General features: G+C 38.2%; 1 protein-coding gene across 1 annotated transcript in view; it reads right to left on the bottom strand.

Moving 5' to 3' along the window:
* Window positions 1–5,538: 5,538 nt before the first annotated feature.
* The window catches only part of LOC311041418 (uncharacterized protein), a 31,462-nt gene continuing 14,906 nt past the window's right edge, over window positions 5,539–22,094 (bottom strand). The window contains exons 5-9 of the mRNA XM_084051787.1: window positions 15,048–15,134; window positions 9,632–9,823; window positions 6,739–6,884; window positions 5,817–5,926; window positions 5,539–5,713 (exon numbers count right to left, since the gene is read on the bottom strand). Of these exons, the coding sequence (XP_083907913.1) occupies window positions 5,593–5,713; window positions 5,817–5,926; window positions 6,739–6,884; window positions 9,632–9,823; window positions 15,048–15,134 (656 nt within the window). The 3' untranslated portion in view covers window positions 5,539–5,592. The remainder of the gene's footprint in view (window positions 5,714–5,816; window positions 5,927–6,738; window positions 6,885–9,631; window positions 9,824–15,047; window positions 15,135–22,094) is intronic.

The following is a 22,094-nucleotide window of genomic DNA, read 5'->3' as shown; positions in this document are numbered from 1 at the left end:
AATCAGTTTGGTCCATATCCCCTTGACATGGACATGTTTGAGAACCACTGTTTTACACTGTTTGCACCTGGTGGCACAGCTGTGAGCAGTTTGGTGTGGTTTTCAAACCTTTTCATGTCAACGACCCCCAAATTAATATGCATTTGGCCGCAGACCCCCATCTGAAAATATTTTGTGCCAGAAACCCCCTTGCTGCTTGACCTTGCTGCTCACAGTTTATCTACATAGTGTAGTCTACTGTTTAGATATGTTTTATATCCTCACATTCAGTTTATCTACATAGTGTAGTCTACTGTTTAGATATGTTTTATATCCTCACATTCAGTTTATCTACATAGTGTAGTCTACTGTTTAGATACAGTATGTTTTTATATCCTCACATTCAGTTTATCTACATAGTGTAGTCTACTGTTTAGATATGTTTTTATATCCTCAGATTCAGTTTATCTACATAGTGTAGTCTACTGTTTAGATATGTTTTTATATCCTCACATTTAGGGCTGTTCCGATTACAAATTGAAGGTGACGATTAATTGTCATACAAATAATTGCGATTAACGATTTAATTGTGTTTTTAGCATTGAATATTGGAACATAATTATGCATACAAACGGCATTTCTGTTTTCCTTTAGGCTTCGTAATCACAAATTGCACAGGGCAGATTATTACTAACATAATTAATCATTTTAAACTATTGAAATGAGTGGAAATAGCTGATCTAAGCTTACAGTAAGCTTGTAGATTAGCTATTTTTTTTTTTTTTTTGAAAATATATGAAAAATGTTCAACATGGAAACAATTATGACGATTATGCAAAAATAATTGCGATTATCTCAAATAATTGTGATTAGAGGATTATGTAATAATGGCGACAGGCCTACTCACATTCAGTTCAGCTACTTGACAATTCTTGGCGTACTTAAAATGTTCAGGAATTTGACATTTTTTTCTATGTTTAACAGTAGCCTACTATATTCAGTATTTTGGTAGATAAACTCTTATATTGTACTTTTGAAACTCTGTTATATTATACGTCCGACCTCAGTACTATTTTGGCAAACAAACTCTTATATTGTACTTTTGGTGCCCAGTCTTCCGTGTGCCCATATTTCCCTAGTGCCCACTCTAACTATAGTTCCTATAGTTTCCCCATTGCCCAGTCTTCCTGGTGCCCATTCTTCTTTAGTGCCCACTCCTCCCCCCCCAAAGTGCCCACTTTTTCAAGGTGCCCAGTATTTCCTAGTATAGTCCCCAGAATGTTTTGGTGCCCACCTTTCCTGTTACCTGGTAACAGGGGCTAGTCAGGAGTGCATAGTGACTATAGCCCAGACATGCATAATAAACAGTCATAAAAAGAGATAATGGTGATGACACTCTCAAAATATTCACTTCACCAGCTGCCTTTTATTAAGAACAGGTAAAAAAACACTCTAGAGCACTTTTTCTGCTAAAAAAAAAGAACAAATAGGGGAGGGGCGTCGTCACATGATCTACAATCTACATGAATATACTTCAATGTCACTATGGAAAGTACTGAATATTGAACAAAGTATTACATAATCCTACTATAATTCTAGTAACCTCTGTCTGTAGTGGTGAGTAGGTGAGTATGTGAGTATGTGAAGCTACCCGGTTCTCCTCAGTGGCTGGAGCAATTGCTCTGATTTTGCACACAGCCATTGACCATTACCATCTGAACTTAACTGTGAAGCCCGTTTTTCAATTTCATCAAATCTCAGCTTCTTATTAGCGTTTATGTGTAAAACACTGTCGCCAAGGTTACGGGCCTGCCCAGCTATGGGACGAACTGCCTCCCTAGTTGCCAGATCATGTGCGCATATCCCCCCACGGATGCGTCGACCGGGTATGGTCTAGTAATTGTAATAATAGTAGTAGGAGTGGATTTGAAATTAATCTAGATTGAGCTACTGGATGGCATATTTAATGCCTAAAATGTAACAATATTTTTGAAGGGTCTTACACTTTATTAGTTAATAGCATCAAGATCAGTTTAACCACTTTAACCATTTATATACTGTAGGGTGTTTGAAAATAGGTGATCGGTATTTGAATATACACGATGTGACACATTCTGGTTGTATATCAGCTATTTTCACAACATCTTGAACATAATCTGATGAAAGAACACAAGTCTTGTATGGGGGTCCCTGGCACAAAATATTCTAAAATACTATTTTCAAATATTGTGTATAGGGTTAAAGTGGTTCAAGTTAAAGTGATTGTGATGCTATGTTAATACATTTTGCTGGGGACCCTGAGACCCTGAGAACCACTGCCATAGTCAATTCATAGATTCAACAGAACAATGCTGTTGTCAAGTAAAGATTTATTAAATATTTCCACTGTCCAGTTTACAAGTTGATAATAAACCTGGTTACAATACAACACATTAATTAATGAATCACTGTAACAGTAAAGGTTTGATATCACATGTACTTACAGCAGTGACAACATCACAGGCAGTGAAATTATTCTACTTAAAGGGCAAGACCACTTTGGTAGAGGTTTGGGTTGTGTATTTACCTTGCCATGGTGTAACTCCAAGAAATAATTGCTCCATTGATTAGAAATTGATAATTAAAAATATGCTCCTCATTCACTTACATTGTACAGTAAAACAGCTCTCAAAGTCACTCTTTTAGCATGTAAACAAATGCAAACAAAGTTGATTCAGACAATACAGAACATCACCAAACCCAGTGATGTTTTTTTTTTTTATACAAATGTTCACGTCCTGTTAATTTTGCCATTTTTATTAAGAAGAAAACCCGGACTGGATCCGCGGATCCAGATCCGGATCTTCAAATGGTAAAATCAGCAGGAAGTTGACATTTCTATTAAAAAAAGAAACAGTAGTGGGTTTGGTGATGTTCTATATTGTCTGAACCAGTTTTGTTTGCGTTCATTTAGGTGCAAAAAGAGTGACTTTGAGAGCTGTTTTACCGTACAATGTATGTCAATGAGGAGCATATTTTGAATTATCAATTTCTAATCAATAGAGCAATTATTTTAGATTTCTTGTCCACCTTAGGAGTTACATCATGGCAAGGTAACTACACAACCCAAACCTTTACCAAAGTGGTTCTTGACCTTTAAAACCTCAAAACTTTGACAACAATAACAGTAATTATAAGATAAAATAATAAAGGCAAAATACCAAACACAGTAAAAATAGCATTATGTAGCTAAATGTTTTAGAATAAAAGAAAGTAAAGCGTACTTAACCACATTAACTATGATGCCACTATTTTAAGCAGGTCAAGATTTTAAAATGTGTAGAATGCCAAAGCAGCGTTTTGACGCGATGGCACTCCCCAGGCGTGTGTTTTTTCAATGGCCCGGTAATCCTACCCACTGGAAGTGCCGTTCTCACTCCCAACTCCTAATAGGTTGGCACGCCTGCTGAAAACATTAAAACAAGGCAGGTGCCCCATGAGGCGTGCCAGCCCAGTGAATGCCCATGGTGAGCGGTGCCAATCATAGCCAATCGGAATGGAATACAAAAAATAGGACTGATACTGATCATCTTTAGTAGCAAAAAGTGTGTCTGAAGAAACACTAAATGGTGGAAAATCTTGTCAGGCGCAAATGGGGAGTATATACATATATGTGAAGTTGCGTCATCATCCAAGGTTTTTTTAAATATTATTGTACAACCTATGGTTCAAGTGTTAAAGGCTGAAACTTGAAGTGATGTGTTATAGCGCCACCATGGCTGAAAAAAATAATCATGCTGATTGGTCCAATATTGCCTGAGATTAACTATTCACAGACAGACAAACAGACAGGGGCGAAAATATAATCCCTGTCTTCTGACCATTCTGTCTGATATAGGCCTAACTATTAGAAATAAACAATTATTAAACTTACACTGTATCAATAAAAGAAAAGAAGGCAAAACAGGTCACATATATATGTATAGCACATCATAAAATAAGTGAAATCACTCGACATGTCATCACTGTAAATGGAAATGAAAAATAAAATAAACCTGTGTTCTAATGGATCCAATGTAGTTATTATCAATGGTTGACAGTACTAAGTACATTTACTTGAGTACTGTACTTTTTTATCAGTATTGGTATTTCTGGATACTTTGTGTGACTTTAACTCCACTACAACTCAAAGAACAATATTGTACTTTTAACTCCACTACATTTCTATGAAGGTAAAATGTACATTATGCATTAACCACTTAATATTATCTGGTTCTCATCTCATGGGAAGGAGATAAACTTAAGATAAATCTAAATCAAAATGAGCCCAAAAGAAGTATTGGTCCAAAAAGACACTGATCATTGGAACACAGGCTCTTTTTTTACATTTCCTGAAAACTAGTGGTTTTGAACATACAAGGTTTCCACCCGACAGCCACGATATCCTAGTTTATCACAAAAGAAGTATGGTGTATTATTCTACATGAATCACAGCTGGCAACATGTTCATTTATCCTCCACACTTAGTCAATAGCAGTGGTGTAAAGTAACTAAGTACATTTACTCAAGTACTTTACTTAAGTTCAATTTTGACTGGAAAATGTCCAATTGTCAGTACTTTTACTTCTACTCCACTACATCTCAGAGGCAAATTTTATACTTCTACTCCACTACAATTATTTGAAAACTTTAGTTACTAGTTACTTTGTAGATTTTGATTATTATTACAAGACATACATTTATCACTTCAGCCCTATAGACATTTCGGCCATTTGAATAGCAGATCTACAAGCTCACAATGCGTCGCATCGTGAGCTTGTAGATCTGCTATTTTCAAAAGATTTTTCGTACATTTTATACACTTGAAAACTTGTGTAATGGGACATTCTGCATAATGAGTACTTTTACTTTTGCACCTTAAATACATTCTGATACCAATACTTTTGTACTTTTACTTAATTAAATTTTGAATTACGGACTTTCACTTGTAACAGAGTATTTCTACATTGCAGTATTGATACTTTTACTTGAGTAGAAATTGTGAGTACTTTTTCCACCACTGGTCAATAGTCATAATAATGGTTTACATCTCACACATTAGCACAGAGAGAACAAGAACAACATTATGACAGTCAGTCATAATAGTTCTCTGGTAGGAGACTTGTAGAGACTCCACCGCTCATCACATTATTGTCTTAGGAATGAAACAAAAAACTAAAAACCTCCATGAATTCAAGGCTTCATGGGATGTGGAATTGATAGAAAATACGTATTTTTTTGGGTGAACTACTCCTTTAATGTAATTACAAAAGTTTGTACTTCTGTACGATAAAATGTTTGAGTTGTTTTTTTTGTACTAATTACTACTGTTTAACTTGACAAAGCAGAACACTAAGCTGCAGTTTCATCAATGAAGTTCTTATTGATTACCTTTTCAATTATTTGAATGATCTAGAAGCATATTTAAAAAATAAAATTATCGACTATTTTTTTTATAATGAATTAAATTGATTAACTCAACAACTGTTTGTACTTCTGTACAATAAAATGTTTGATTCTTTTTACTGTTTTACTGTTTAACTTGACAAAGCAGAACACTAAGCTGCTGTTTCATCAATGAAGTTAAGAGAAACATCACTTCTCACAGATACCGTAGGCGCCTTTACCACGCCCATTCCCCCATCCTCCAATACTGTACAAGTAGAATGCACAGTTCCAGTCTTCATTGTTAACAGGATGTCCACTGATCCAGTACCTGCAGAGTAAACAACATGATGTGTATTAATCACATCCACTCAGTCTCTCACATACAGTGACTTTGATAGAACGACAATAGAACAAAATGTAAAATGTCTCACTGTGTTGTTGTTAGTGGAGTTCCGTCTACCCAGATCCAATTACCAGAAATTCTTTTCAGACCAATGTATGATACATACTGACCCGCAGTGGTCAATCCTCTGATGAATTCCTGATCATTTGTACATGATTGAAACATAATTAATTTTCTCTGATACGTTCAGGTTTTCACTATAATCACACAATTACATCACATGCATGTGATGTCATTCTGTGATTATAGTGAACACATAGTTATGTGTCACCTGGACACACACACACACACACACACACACACACACACACACACACACACACACACACACACACACACACACACACACACACACACACACACACACACACACGTTTGTATTACTAGTGATGATATCAATATTTTACCTTGCCGATTTTATGAATGCCATTTTTACCATTTTAAAACCATTCTGAACCCTAATAACCTGAAAGCAGAGAAAAGCTGTCTAAAAGCTCACAACGTGGCCCGCTGTGACACGGTGTGAGCTTGTAGATCTGCTTTTCTCGGCGTGTGACAGAGACGTGCAACTAAGTATAAATCAGACATAACTCCAACCTTAACCCCTAAATGTGTTAACCTGACTCCACCAGATGGGGGCGGTATTGAGTTCACAGGTTCACAAAACCCTAACCCCAGCCTGAAGCTTTTCCTAGTTTTAATCCTATAACTAAAAACTATATTTATAAACCATAGAACAACCATTCCTTTTGTGAGGATCATGAAAATAGTCCCATAATGTATATTCCTCCAATTTTACTATTTACTATACATGTGGAGACATTTGGCCCTCGAAAGCATAGTAATACACACACACACACACACACACACACACACACACACACACACACACACACACACACACACACACACACACACACACACACACACACACACACACACACACTAACCTGTTCCTCTTCATTGTTAATGATCACCAGATCTGCTCCTGGTGTCTTCAGACATAGTTCTCTATGTTCCTCCCAGGTTTTCGCTTCAGTAGATTTGTAATAACAGCTGCATCCAAACGTCTTCCATCCACTGGGACAGGACTTGACTAAACATCAAACAGGAGTTTTACTGATGGCTTTTCAATGCACTGATGATCAATTCTAACATGTTGATTAGTTATCACTTAAACCCTATGTAATTCATTGACCGGGGTCCCCCAGGGCTCTATACTATACTAGGACCCCTCCCTTTTCCCTCTACACCACATCTCTTCACTGAAACTAGCTGACCTACAAGCTCACAACGCTTCACAACCAGGAGTCACCAACATGTCATAAGACTTGTCCATGTCTGTGGCAATTTCTAGATTTTGATAAAGTCATTATAAATAAGAATATGTCTTCTCTAAATATTCACAATCTAATATTTCCTGAATGTGTACATTTTAATCCATTAAGACCGGGAATGCATCTGTGAGTATGCATCCGAGTGCCGCGCTATGACCTTGTAAATCAGCTATTTTTGGAAAATCGTGAAAATGTGGGCAAATCTTATACATTTTGAAACATTTGTAACTAAAATCTTTGCTTCTAGGGATTCTACAAATGTCTTTTAAATCGTAACAGTTTTTTGGAAAAAACGTATGTTGCTATAATATCAGTTTTTCATGTCAAGGACCCCCAAAATTATATGTATTTGGCCGCGGAAACCCCATCTCAAAATGTTTTGTTCAAGGGACCCCCCCCAGAAGCAAAGATTTGAGTTACAAATGTTCGCTTTAAAAATATATATATTCAAAGATTTTGAAAAATGTTCATGATTTTTCAAAAATGTTAGATATAAGCTCATAGCGCAGCATTGGTGCCGCCCTATGAGCTTGTATATCTGCTATTCTTGAATAGCCAAAGAAATCTTAAAATGATAGTGTTTGGTAAAGTGTGGGGATGACATATTACATTCTAGTCATTAATTACCCCACACCCACATCAAAGCACCTGTACATTGTGCCCCGCCCCCATACCATTATGAGCTCACTGGAAGAAGTGGAGAGAATGAAGTCCGTCTTAATCTCGTGGGAAAGCGGAGATATTTTACTAAATGCACGTTTTCTGACATTAAATGTCAAATGGATATGAAACTAGAGCAGTGGTGCTTAACCTTTTCAGGCCGTGACCCCCCAAAAATAATCATATTTGAACAGGGGACCCCCCACCCTGACAAGCACTTGGATAGTAGTTGAGGCATTACATTTAGGTTGACTCGGTTTCACAGATAAAAAATGTAAAAATAGCCGATCTACAAGCTCACAACACAAAACCTTCCCCCCTTTCTTATATTATTTGAGAATTTGGCCAAGGTTTGACCAGTTTTAATAGTATAGTTTGTTGATTACTTTTGATGCAGCAAGGGTCTTTTTCTTTTCTTTCTTTCTTTCTTTTTTAGGTATTAAAAAAGGACTTAACCCATTAAAACCGGGAAGGTATCTGTGTAACCACTTTAACCATTATTTCATACTTTGGCTATTAAAAAAATCAGATCTACAAGCTCATAGCGCGGCACTCGGTGAGCTTGTAGATCTGCTTTTTTTTTTTAATCTTTGAATATACGTATATTATGTTTTAAAGTGATTTTTTTCTTACTCCGATCTGTGCTTCTGGGGGTGCCCTTGACGTGGAAAAGTTGGAGCACCACTGATATAGCAACGTACTGTCATTTTTAGATTCATATTTGGCCACAGACCCCCATCTCAAAATATTTTGTTCCAGGGTCTCCGCAGAAGCTTTGAGTTAAAAATGTTCGCTTTAAAAAAACATATATATTAAAGGTAGGGTAAGTGATTTTCTTTGGTTAAAATAAGTGTTAAATAGCTCTATATTCTGATAGTACTCATTGCTATAGAGTGTTTGTTCAGTAAAAGGAGTCTCCTTGTCTCTCCAGCTCTTTATAAAACAGAAAATACATTTTCGTTTCAGTTTCAGTTTAATTTCCAATGTTATCCAATCAGGATAGAAAACTCAATCAGGATATAGATTAAACAAGTGAAATTGGAAGTGATGACACAAAGAAACAAGCAGGCAAAATTGGAACTGGAACACCATAAAAAATGGCTACGCGGCCCGAACGTCTAGCGTGACGCGTCGTTCACTTTGCAGTGCCACCTTACAGGCACCTCACAGTGTGAGAGAGAGTTTTGTGCTCTCCTAAATCCACGGCAGGCTTTGAAAGTACCCACTTCAGAAAGAGGTGACGTGCATCACCTCTCCAATGACCAAAACCCACTTTGTGATTACTCAGACCTGGTATGGCAGACCTGTGGGGAGTGTGCAGTGGTGTACAATGTGAAAAGATAGTTGAAATCGCAGGAGATGAAGTTAGCAGTTTATTTGTGTAAAGGGTCGTCAGCGTGGGTTGTGTTGAGGATGGAAGCCGTCGAACTGGTGCATCCTACCTATTTATAGGTAGCATGTGATGTCATGCTGTCGTGAGATTACGTCACACTGGCGTGTCTCATCGTGATGTCACGACCGTGATGTCATATGACGTCACACTGGCTGTCGTGAGATTACGTCACACTGGCGTGTCTCATCGTGATGTCACGACCGTGATGTCATATGACGTCACACTGGCTACATACATACAGACAACCGACATGGCGCAGGATTCAAATTGTATATATAGATAGATGTCTCTGGCTTCCATTGAAAATTAATGGTAGACTGTATCTTTGTAGCTGCCAGTGTGAACTCAGCATTAATGCCATTCACATTTCCCTGACAATAATTAAAATATCAATAATACTAGACTAATACATTTTCCTTAAGAATGTTTGTAATCTCTCTAAACCTGCTTTACCTGCACACAGGTATTTGGTCTTCCATTGCTCTCTGTCCAGGGTCATGTTGTCAAAGCTGGTCTGGCATTGGTCTCTGTCCAGGGTCACGTTGTCAAAGCTGGTCTTCCATTGGTCTCTGTCCAGGGTCATGTTGTCATAGCTGGTCTTCCATTGGTCTCTGTCCAGGGTTAACTCCTTAATGGCTGAATTATCTGCAAAGGACCAAAATGTGACAATAGACAAAGACTGTTACAGACAGTTAAGATACAATCAACGCAAATATGCGTTCAATTTGTATTGTTTACATTAATGGAGGAGTGTTCATGTAGGCCTATTGTAGACTACTAGCCGAGAGAGAGAGAGAGAGAGAGAGAGAGAGAGAGAGAGAGAGAGAGAGAGAGAGAGAGAGAGAGAGAGAGAGAGAGAGAGAGAGAGAGAGAGAGAGAGAGAGAGAGAGAGAGAGAGAGAGAGAGAGAGAGAGAGAGAGAGAGAGAGAGAGAGAGAGAGAGAGAGAGAGAGAGAGAGAGAGAGAGAGAGAGAGAGAGAGAGAGATTACAGTTAGTGCTTCCATCGCAACATTACATGAGCAAAGGGCCATTTAGGTGTGTGTCATATGGTTATAATAGAGATTGCTTGCTTTTCAGAGGTTTTGATACCATTATGGTCGATCCTTCTGGTCGATTGACACGGTCACAACTTTTTTCTGTTCTGGCCCCACAGTGGTGGAATGAACTTTCCACTGAAGTCAGGACAGCAGAGTCACTGCTCATCTTTCGCCGCAGGCTGAAAACCCACCTCTTCAGGAAACACTACCCTCCTCTTTTTCTGGCTTACTTGTTGTTAACTAGTTGTACGAACTCTTGTTTTATTGTTGTACTGTTTTATTGGATCTTGTTGTATTCGCTTGTATTAACACTTTTTGTATTAGCTCTTGCTCATTTGATTTTGCTATTTTGTCTCATCTGTTTAAGAAAGTAGGTAGCTGATATATAGCACTTTTACCTTAGCGCTAGGTATACTCTTGGTTGCTTGTTTTTGCAGGAAATGCACTTAAGACTTCTGGTGATTAGTAGTTTCGTTCCCTACCTATGTTGAATGCACTTATTGTAAGTCGCTTTGGATAAAAGCGTCTGCTAAATGACTGTAATGTAATGTAATGTAATCTTGATGAGACATCTTCTATCATGATGAGAAAGTCTTGCAAGACCTTAGTGATGTAAAGCATGTCAATGGGACAATGGAACAGAAAGATGAGAGTCAAAACCATCATGTACGTACCTTTACGTCCATGATGAGTGATTAGATAAGGATAAAGGGTATGACAGGATTTAAAGGAATGCAGTGTCACAACTAGTTTCATGCAAGGGCTCCTAACTTTGATCAGAGGTGAGCAAACTTCCATTCCTGCAAAAAAAACTGTGGCCGCGCACAACCTGCGTTTAACAGCAGCCGACCATGTTTTGGTGGGAGCGCGCCCTTAGTCCCCTAGTCTATCCCATTGTTGATTGTCTGTTGAGTTCACCTGTGTCTAGTTAGTCCTTGTCTATACACAAATCCACGGAACGCTGCCCTGCGCGCAGCCATTGCTGTGGTGTCAACGCTCCGCGGACGCGACACCGCAGCAATGGCCGCCTACAGGCAGCTACAGGCAGCACGCCTGTGGATTCGTCTATATGTATGCCCCTGTTCGTCGTCGTATGTGATGTGGTTTAAACCTTGTGTCCTTGTATATATACTGTATATTCCTAGTTGTACCAAGTCCTTGAGTATTTACGGGGCCAGGCTTCCAGCATGGACCCGTTTTGTTATTCAGATTATTCCGTTTCTTCTGCCACTTTTGGCAGTTCTGGCTGAACCGTGCAGTCGCTTTTTATGAAACTCGGCCATATGATAGATGGTCATGAAAAACGGTCAAGAAATAATTCTCACAATCTTTCGTCAAAAGATGGCGCTATAGCACTCAATTGAAAAATGCCAACTTTGAACAGGTACAACTCATGCCCTGTTTCACCTACAGCCATGAAACTTCGATGCACACATGCGTCTCCTCATGCTGAACAACTTTCACACTCTGACTTTTGACCTCTGACCTTTAGATCTCCCACCATTTTGAATTATATGAAAAACAGTTAAAACCTATCTCCTCCTGGGATTTTTGAGTAATCTGCACGAAACTTTTTACACATGAACTTTGGACCTATGCCAAAAAACGTTTGCAAAATATTTTCCATAAGTGAAAAAATGAAGCTTTAATGAGCCAATGAATATTGCAGTTTTATGACAATTATTCATCTGCCCCTAACACATACATGCAGACTTACCATTCTTTGAAACTTTGCAGAAATGTTCCATTCCAAATATCACTGAAACCAATCTTACTCCAATTGGTCAAACGGGGGCGCTATAGCAATTTTTTGAAAATTGAAACTTTAAACGGGCAAAAGTCATGCCTCGTTTGGCCGACAGCCATTAGACCTGGTTACACATGTGCCTTGACTAATGAGGAACACATCTATCACGTTGACCAGTAAGCACCGCCCTTAGGTTGTCCGCAATCTTGAGCAGTTTGAAAAACACTTAAACCCAGGATTTTTCAGCTATTTGCGTGAAACTGTATCATCTGTGTGATCTCCTTTTTCACAGGTTCTTGTCTGTTGGTGGCTTCTCGCTTAAATGTGTGCCCCACAACCTGAAGATCACCAGTTCAAGCCTCACTTGGTGCAGACTTCATCTAAGTTGCATTTCACACAACATGACTATCAATGAATACATCTGCAATTGTTAAAGATAATATGAAATACTTAATTGAATTGTGTTTTTTACATACAGCTGATCTACAATCTCACAACTTTTCAGATAGCAATGAGAGTATGTTTTTTCAATGTATAACATACTTCATTGTGAAAATAGCCGATGTACAATCTGACAACTTTTAATGGTTTGTGAGCTTGTAGATCGGCTACTTTCACTAGTTTTGCTTCTGAGGAGATGTACAATTTCTTAATTGGTAAATGGTTTGTGAACGAGTGATCTTAGTGTTAGTGAAACAGGGGCTTGGGTCATGACAGAAGGCAAGAGTTTGTGATCCTCAACAGACAACATCAGCCTGGACAAAGCTATAGCACTATAGGTAGTGTTGCAGCTACCTAAGAGTGCCTCACGACCGCAAGGTTGCTGGTTCAAGCCTCACTTGATGCACACTCATTTAAGTTTGAATTGCAAAAAACATGACTCAATCTATTCCGTTTCCATGGCTCTCTCTCTCTCTCTCTTCAATCTATTCCGTTTCCATGTCTTTCTCTTCAATCTATTCCGTTTCCATGTCTCTCTCTCTGTCTCTTCAATCTATTCCGTTTCTATCTTCAATCTATTCCGTTTCCATCTCTCTCTCTCTCTCTCTCTCTCTCTCTCTCTCTCTCTCTCTCTCGCTCTCTCTCTCGCTCTCGCTCTCGCTCTCGCTCTCTCTCTCCCTCAAGGGCGGCCATAGCTGAGTGGTTAGTGAGCCCGCCTAGGGAGCCAGAGGCTCTGGTTGCCCCAGGTACGATTCCAGGCCAGGTCAGCAAATGTGTCGATGAAATTTGTCATCGACACAAGCAAGACTCTTAACCCCTAACTGCTCACAGGCCCTCATTGGAAACAAGACCGCAAGGACTTTCATGAACTGACCTGTTAAAGGAATTATCATTTCTCTTTCTCTCTCCTGGCCCCGTATTATCGCTGCTTGCAGCTATATTTTGTCATTGTGATTTTCCCAGTGTGGGTTTTTGTTAATAAACACCCTTTGCATCCTTACTTCTCTGCCTGTGCCTTGTCGTTCTGCACCTGAGTCCTACACCTCCAGAACCTCATCGTGACAATGGCTGTTTAAAGGCCAGCCAATAGGAACAGAAACTCATCCTCCGTCTAGGATGAGTTTGTTAAAGTACAACCCATGAAAATGGCGTGAAATGCACAAAAACGCCACTATAAATTCAAAATGGCCGACTTCCTGTTTTATTTAGGTCATGGCTCCAAGAGGTGAGTACCAATTGGAATGCATGTAGGTGAAACTGTATTGTGGGGCGTCAAGCACAACATTTTGTAGGGGGCGCTATTGAGCCATTAGGCCACGCCCCTTTTTGAGATGATTAAAATATGTAATTTTTCAGCACTTGTGATGTGTGTGCAAAGTTGCGTAACTTTTGGAGTACATTTAGGCCCTCTTTTTCCAGATTCATTATCATTGCAGTTTCAATAGGGCTTCACACTACTCTGCAGTGCTCGGGCCCTAATAATAATCATGATCAATAACTCCTCATTTATTACTACATAGTTCACAGAGTTTTTACAAGTTTCCAGCCATTAGTTTTTAACATGTATAATGTGTTCAGAAACAAATCATTACATTTCTTTTACAGAGTCACTGAGAGTTTCTTCCTGAATCCATTGTTTCAAATCAAAACTCCCCAGTGTATATGTTCCAGCCATTTTCAAGGTTTTGTTTATTTAGTTATAGGGACACAGAGACTTTTAGTACAGTCAGTGAGTGATGTAATGGTCAGACATCTCCTATGATATCTTACCTAGTGTAGCAGATTAGTGACACATCGTTCACTTTGTGATCATACAAGCATCACATTTGGCATGAATAATGCCTAGGACCTACTTTTGCACATTTGTTTTTGACTAAAATACAGTTATCTGTCGTAATTCAGAGTCCAAGCTCTTTTGATCTACATTACAATGTTGTAATGAATGTCAATTAGTTGACATTATTTTTTATAAGAGAGTGATGTCATAGAATAACCAGGGCACACTGGTGACATCATTGCTGTGAGACTCAGCACGAGGTTCAGTGTCGACTAAGTAGCGTACTAACTATAGTCTACAAACTGTTAGTATACTTTTGTGTCCCAAATGCTAATTAGCCCTGTATATTCTGTACACCAACTAGTAGTTTAGTTAGTTGTAGTATTGTAGTTAGGCATAAGTCTGGTGTGATCTGTTCACCATCCGGGTAATTGCAGCCCCATTACCCTTTGCTTGGCTTTCCTGCACTGTCACACCTGCGCAGGAAACCACACCTACATTGACACTGTCAATGTAGGTGTGGTTATCTAACTACAACACTACAACTAACTAAACTACTACTGTAGTTGGTGTATACCCGGCTAATAACTACAGTTATACTACAACTACAGTGAGTACACTACTTAGTCGACACTGAACTCCATGCTGACTCTCACAGCAATGATGTCACCAGTGTGCCCTGGTTGTGCTTTGACATCACTCTCAAAATAATGTCAACTAATTGACATTGATTACAACGAGAGTCAAGCATCTGTGAGGAAATTAGCTTTGAGAAGAAGTACATTCAATGATATTATTATTTGTTTTGTGTGTAAAAAGAAAATAATCCCTGTGTGAGTGCTGTGGTAGTTTTGTGACAATACTCACAGTGCACAGTCAGACCTATGATCACAGCCAGCTTCATAACACACAGTATCCCCAGACACACAGCAACAACGGTTTCAGAGCGCCGTCCTGAAACACAAAGTACACTTACTTTGATTGATTGATTGATTGATTGATTGATAGATAAATGGAATACTTTATTAACAAGTTTGTTAGCAGTGCATGTAGTACAGTCCAAAGTTCAATTAAAAGGAATAAACAAAAAGTTATTATCATTATTGTCTCCGCCAGGAGACTATGTTTTCGTTCTCGGCCTTCCGTGTGTCCACCAAGCTAACATTGGTCAAGCCACACGTGACAATATGTTGAAAGGGTGTGCTTTGATTGGCTAGCGAGAAGCATGATGAAATAGAGTTCTATAAATAGGTGTGTCACTTCAAAAGATCATTTATATCTTTTGAAGTGAGGTAAGACAGGATTAATCAGGAACAGTACTGGCGGAGACCTGTGCTCCGAGGAGCACATTTTCTAGTTATTATCTTTAATGGCTTTTGGTAAGGCATTCCACATTTTGGTGGCAGCATAGTAGACTGCATTTTTTCCCGAGCAAAGTGAGCTGGGATTAGCTGAGTCCTGACTCCTGGGGGTGAGGTCTGGTAGCAACGTTTCCTGTAACGTGCGTGGCCGCACACGTGCCCGGAATGTGGCGCGCAGAACAAATCTATCTAGCGCAGATAGATTTGTGTTGTAGTTGTCGCCTGTTTAAATTAAGGGTGACATTGTTTTCTTCTTTGTATTAATCCAGTGATTGGGAATAAAAAGTCAACGGGAGCGGACGAGAGCGGGAATCATGACAACAGACCAGTTTCTATATCAAACAGAAACAGCAGAAATAAACGCTGCAGTCACAGACTGCTGTTTTTGACTTGCTTGTCAAAGTACATGCCCATTTCTTACTGAAGCCTGATCTACAAGCCTACAACGTGGTGCAGATGCAACACGTTGTAGTCTTTGGGATCTGGTGTGTTCTGCTCGCGACACAGTCATACGACTAGTCATAAATCAGGCATGAGATGGAAGACGCAGCAGTGTTTATATCGAACTAGCAGTGGAGAGAGGGGAGGAGAAGTCAGTTGATCAGATCCATGGACATGAAACAAGTGTCAAAGTGAACTCATATTATCCTCCAAATGTGAGGAGATTGTTAACACAATGTCAGAGGTCCGAGAGTATGAAAATGTGTCTACAATATCCAATGACGCCAGCTATGCTGTATCAAAACAAACACTTGCATCGTCTTTTGAATACTCGTCTATGGAAAGCGAGAGCAGTTTCACCCTTTATAATGGAGCACTATCCCTGACCCTGAGTACAGCGGAGAAAGAGGATTAAATTGCTGGACTCCAGGTATGAAATCAAACTGTCTGCACTGTCTGTGAAGAGTGCTGTGGAAAGTTGCACAATATTCACTTGTCTTTGAGTTAACTGTAGCAATCATCTCTCTCCACCTCTAGCCTTGTGAAATGAAATATTTACATTTAGATGTTATATTCAATATATTATTTTATCACAAAATATATCGTAAACCAAGCCCGGTCCATTTGCACAGTTAAATTCACATTGATATTGTATTTTTATGTTAATAAATATTCAGTGATTCCTTTTTAATTTCAAGGACCCCCAGTTTGATATACATTAGGCCATATATCACCATTTTATATGATTATTATTTCTGGGACCCCATGTAAAATCCTCAGTCTGAGAATGGACACATTAAATGAGATGGACCCTCACGGGTCCATTTGGTTCCATTTGTACACTCTCATTGTTACAGACAGAAATGGGCCTATTGACATGACAATGTAGTCAGTGGTAGGAGCTAGACATCGCTCTTATTATCAGCAAATCTAGAAGACGACTAGATAAAACAAAGGCGAACAAAGGGAGTGAAGATGGCAGCGGCAAAAATGAGGAAAGTAGAAGAAGATCTGGAGGAGATCAAAGACACGCTAAACTCATTGTCGTTAGAGATTGAGAAGGTGGTCAAACAACAAGGCACGTTAATGAAATTGACGGACCAAATCGAAGAGCTAAAAAATCTGGTTAAAGAGAAAGATCAGAAAATCGAATTATTAGAAAGAAGAGTGGACGACTTGGAACAGTACACCAGAATGGAGGATTTGATCGTAACCGGCCTGGAAACTACACATCGGAGCTATGCGAGAGCAGCAGTAACGGGTGGTAACGTTGAGGCCGGTGAAGAGCCCCCCACGGAGGAACTACAAACGCTCGAGCGGCAAGTCATAGCGTTCTTTGTGAGCAAGGAAATGTCTCTTCAAAGCGAAAACATCGCTGCTTGTCACACCCTCCCTAGAAAGAACAGCAGTTCAAAGCCTGCTATAGTGGTGAGATTTGTGAATAGGAAACACAAGATTGAGCTACTGAGGCAGGCCAAGAAACTGAAGGGGAGCGACGTGTACCTGAATGAGCATCTCACGAAAAAGAACGCGGACATTGCCAGACATGCTCGTATCCTAAGGAAAGAAAAAAAGATTCAAGCAACGTGGACGAGGAATTGTAAAGTAATGATTAAGCTCAACGGAGAGGAGGCCAAGGTCGTAATGATCAAGGACCTCAAGGACTTGGACAACTACAGATGATAATGACATTGACCGTGACGGACGACAGCATGGAATACATCAGCTTGGAGGTGGGGATGGCTACATTGGCTACATTTAGCCTGGGACATGCGGTCCGAGTCGCTGATTCTGTTCGGTATGTGTGGGTACATTGGAAAGGCACCAGGGTAAACTCTCCAGCCGGTGTGGAAACCGGAGCAGTAGGTGTGCGTCACCGTTTGGCAGCGGATTGGCGAACGGCCTGCTCAGGGAGTAAGCCTGGGTCTGTAAGAAAGGCACTGAAAAGGTATGAGCGGACGTTTTATGTATACAGTGTATCACGCGTATATGGAACAAAACAGTCGGACATTAAAATTTAAAAATGACAGAGACAATTGAAGAACACTTATTCTCAGTAGAGGAGGATTCGGACTGTAGACTGCACGATTTTGAATCAAATGTCGATCCAGAAAGTCATGTGTTTAATACTATCAATACAACATGTGATTATTATACTGAGGAACAAGTCAAGAACAATGTTGATTTATGTAACACATTTTCGTTAATTCATTTCAACTGCAGAAGCCTTTATAAAAACTTTACATTGATTAATGATTTTCTGAATACTCTTAAAGGCAAATTCAAGTTGATAGCCTTATCAGAGACTTGGATAAATGAGGAAAGAGGTCATGATTTCCACATTGATGGGTATGATTTACATCACATAAATAGATCAAATAAGAAGGCAGGAGGTGTGGCACTTTTCGTGCATAGTGATTTGAAATGCAAACTAGTTGAACATATGACAGTGGCAATTGATGACTTAATGGAGTGTGTAACGGTGGAAATTGAAATGGAAAGAAGGAGAAATATAATTGTCACTTGTATATATAGGAAACCTGGGTCAATGATAGAAACATTTACAGACACATTAGAAGATATATTGAGTAAGGTAAATGAAAACAAAACATTTTTTCTCTGTGGTGACTGTAATATAGACCTTTTAAAAACATCCAGTCATAAGGCATCAACAGAGTTTCTGGAGTTATTGTATGGAAGAGGGCTATACCCGTTGATCACTAAGCCCAGTAGAATTACTGAAACCTCTGCTACATTAATTGATCATATTTTTACTAACAGCTTGGAGAACAACACAATAAGTGGACTAGTGATAAATGATATAAGTGACCATTTACCTATTTTTATAACGTTTGACTGTCAAATGAAGAGAAAGAAGGAGGAAAATGTGGACAGATATATTAGAATAAGAAAGGATGATGAAATAGACAGGTTCAGGGATGATCTATTGAATGAAGACTGGAATGGGGTATATGTGAATGAAGTAAATGCTGCATATCAGGCTTTTTTAAATATCTATTTGGCGTTGTATGAAAAACACTGTCCATTAGTATTATATCGTCAAAAAATAAATAGCAATAGAAAACCTTGGATAACAAAGGGCCTAGAGAATGCATGTAAGAAAAAAAACAAATTATACAGAGATTTTATAAAATATAGAACAAAGATTGCTGAGACTAAATATAAAATGTATAAGAATAAGTTGGTATTAATTTTGAGACAAGCCAAGAAAGAATATTATAATAAATTGTTGGACGAAAATATAAATAACATCAAAGGCACCTGGAAAATTTTAAATAAAGTAATGGGTAATAAATCTGCATCCACAAATCTACCTAGCCATTTCATTAATAATAATAAAATAATAAAAGATGTGAATGAGGTGGCAAACGAATTTAACTCTTTTTTTGTAAATATTGGACCAAAGCTGGCAGATTTAATTGAAAGACATGATGAACCGATGCAAGGTGGATGGAGAGGAGACAGCAAAGTGCTGCAGTCAATGTTCATGGGAAATGTTAGTGAAAAAGAAATATTATCTATTGTTACAAAGTCTAAAAACAAGACATCCACTGATTGTGATGGGTTAGACATGGTTATAGTGAAAAAGACTATTGATTGTATAATCAAACCCCTCTGTTATATTTTTAATCTCTCTTTTCATACAGGTATTTTTCTAGATAGAATGAAGGTTGCAAAAGTTATTCCACTTTTCAAAACAGGAGATAAATACAGCTTCAATAACTACAGGCCAGTGTCATTGCTTTCACAATTTTCCAAAGTGCTTGAAAAACTCTTTGCACAAAAATGTGATAGTTTCATTGAAAAGCATCAATTGTTGAATGAAAACCAATACGGCTTTAGGCAAAATAGGTCAACAGCAACTGCTCTAATGAACATAATTGAAGATATAACAACAGCAACACATACAAATAAATATACAATAGGGGTTTTTATCGACTTGAAGAAGGCTTTTGATACCTTGGATCATTCTATTTTGATTTCTAAGCTACATACATATGGTGTGAGAGGAATAGTGCTAGACTGGATGAGAAGCTATTTAGATAATAGACAACAGTATGTGCAATGTGCTGGTAACTCATCTGAATGTATGAATATTAAATGTGGAGTCCCCCAAGGTTCTGTTTTAGGTCCAAAACTATTTAATTTGTACATTAATGACATTTGTGACGTGTCAAAATTATTACAGTTTGTATTGTTTGCAGATGACACAAATTTTCATTGTTCAGGTTATGATTTGAAAGAGTTAACGGAAAGAATTGTATATGAAATGACTAAACTAAAAAAGTGGTTTGATGAAAATAAGTTATCGTTAAATTTGGAAAAAACTAAGTTTATGATTTTTGGTAATCGGGATAAGGATGATGAGGTGAAAATAACTATAGATGGAGTGACCATTGAAAGAGTACCAGAATTTAGATTTTTGGGTGTATTAATGGACGACAAACTATCATGGAAACCCCACATAGCACATGTTAGAAAAAAGATTTCAAAGAGCATTTTTGTTTTAAATAAGGTAAGACATGTGTTAGATTATGAGGCAATGAGAATACTGTATTGCTCACTTGTTTTGCCATACCTTAGTTATTGTGCTGAAGTATGGGGAAATACTTATGTGACTACCATAAAACCTTTATACTAGGGTTGTCCGATATTGGCTTTTTTACCGATAACCGATATACCGATATTGTCCAACTCTTAATTACCGATACCGATATCAACCGATACCGATATATGCGGGGATTATTGTGATTAGGGTAAGCTCAAATTTCATATCACACACACCATATACAGTAAGAACTCCTGTAACTTATTTATAAAGCAAAAAAAAAAAAAAAAAAAAAAAAAAAAAAATTTTTTTTTTTCAAAAACCGATACCGATATTTTCCCGATATCAATTTTTATGCTAATATCGGCCGATAATATCGGGAGGCCGATAAAATCGGACATCCCTACTTTATACATACTTCAGAAGAGAGCAGTACGAATCATGCATAATGTCAATTATAGAGAACACACAAACAGACTATTTACACATTCAAGAGTATTGAAACTTGAAGAGATAGTGAAGTTACAGACTTTATTAATCATGTTTAGGGCAAAAATCAAAACGTTGCCAGTTAATTTGCAAAAGCTGTTTGAATGTTGTTCAGAAAGTGGGGACAGTAGGAGGAAATTTGACTTTAAACATCAGTTTGCACGGACCACTCAGAGGCAGATGTGTCCTTCAGTCATAGGAGTCAGAATGTGGAATTCTCTCCACAATGACTTAAAAGGTTGTACAAATATTTATCAATTTAAAAAATTGTATAAAAACTTTATTATTAGACAGTATGGAGAAGAAAAATAAGAAAGGATTGGAGTTGTTTACTAAATACGTTTAATTAATCATTTGTTGCTCAATTTTGTTGCTTGTTTTGCTTTTTTTGTTTGTTTTGCTTGTTTTGTTTAAACTTGCATTTAGTGCAAGTACTGGTTGTAATGCACCGATCATCAAGTATATCTTTTTTTTAAAACTGCATGGGGTCAGGCATCAATAAGAATTTATTCTTCTGCCTGTTCCTTTTCGCTCATGGATGTATTGGATTTAATGAATTAATATCCTATGAAATGAACTATATGTACTGTAATACATTACCATGTGCGAAACAAAATAAATGAAATGAAATGAAATGAAATGTGTACACTCTCAGTTACAGACCTATAAGGGTCCATTTGGTTCCATTTGTACAATCTTAGAGTTAAATTAACACTGAGGATTTAGATTGGGGTCCCAGAGATAAGAAAAAAAATATCTTATCAAATGCAGGTCATTGGCCTAATTGAGGTCCTTGAAATGTAAAACTGTTAAACTGTAGAATTAGTTCATTAATATAAATTTAAAAAAAACTTTGGGGTCCATATGTTTGCAAATGGACACATCATATCCATACATGTATGTATGTGTGTACGTGTATGGGGCGCAAGAAGACTCACTGGCTGACCTTCCGGTAACGAACCCAATGTACGGACACGACAACGAATGAAGTAAGTGGCAATACTCTTGAGAAACCAGCAGTTGGACGTGTTCGTCAGACTTGCGTTTGTGGAT

The sequence above is a fragment of the Gymnoscopelus microlampas genome (genome assembly GCF_963454915.1).
Source record: "Gymnoscopelus microlampas genome assembly, chromosome: 3".
Classification (NCBI taxonomy): domain Eukaryota; kingdom Metazoa; phylum Chordata; class Actinopteri; order Myctophiformes; family Myctophidae; genus Gymnoscopelus; species Gymnoscopelus microlampas.
This window is presented reverse-complemented; position numbering and strand designations above follow the sequence as displayed.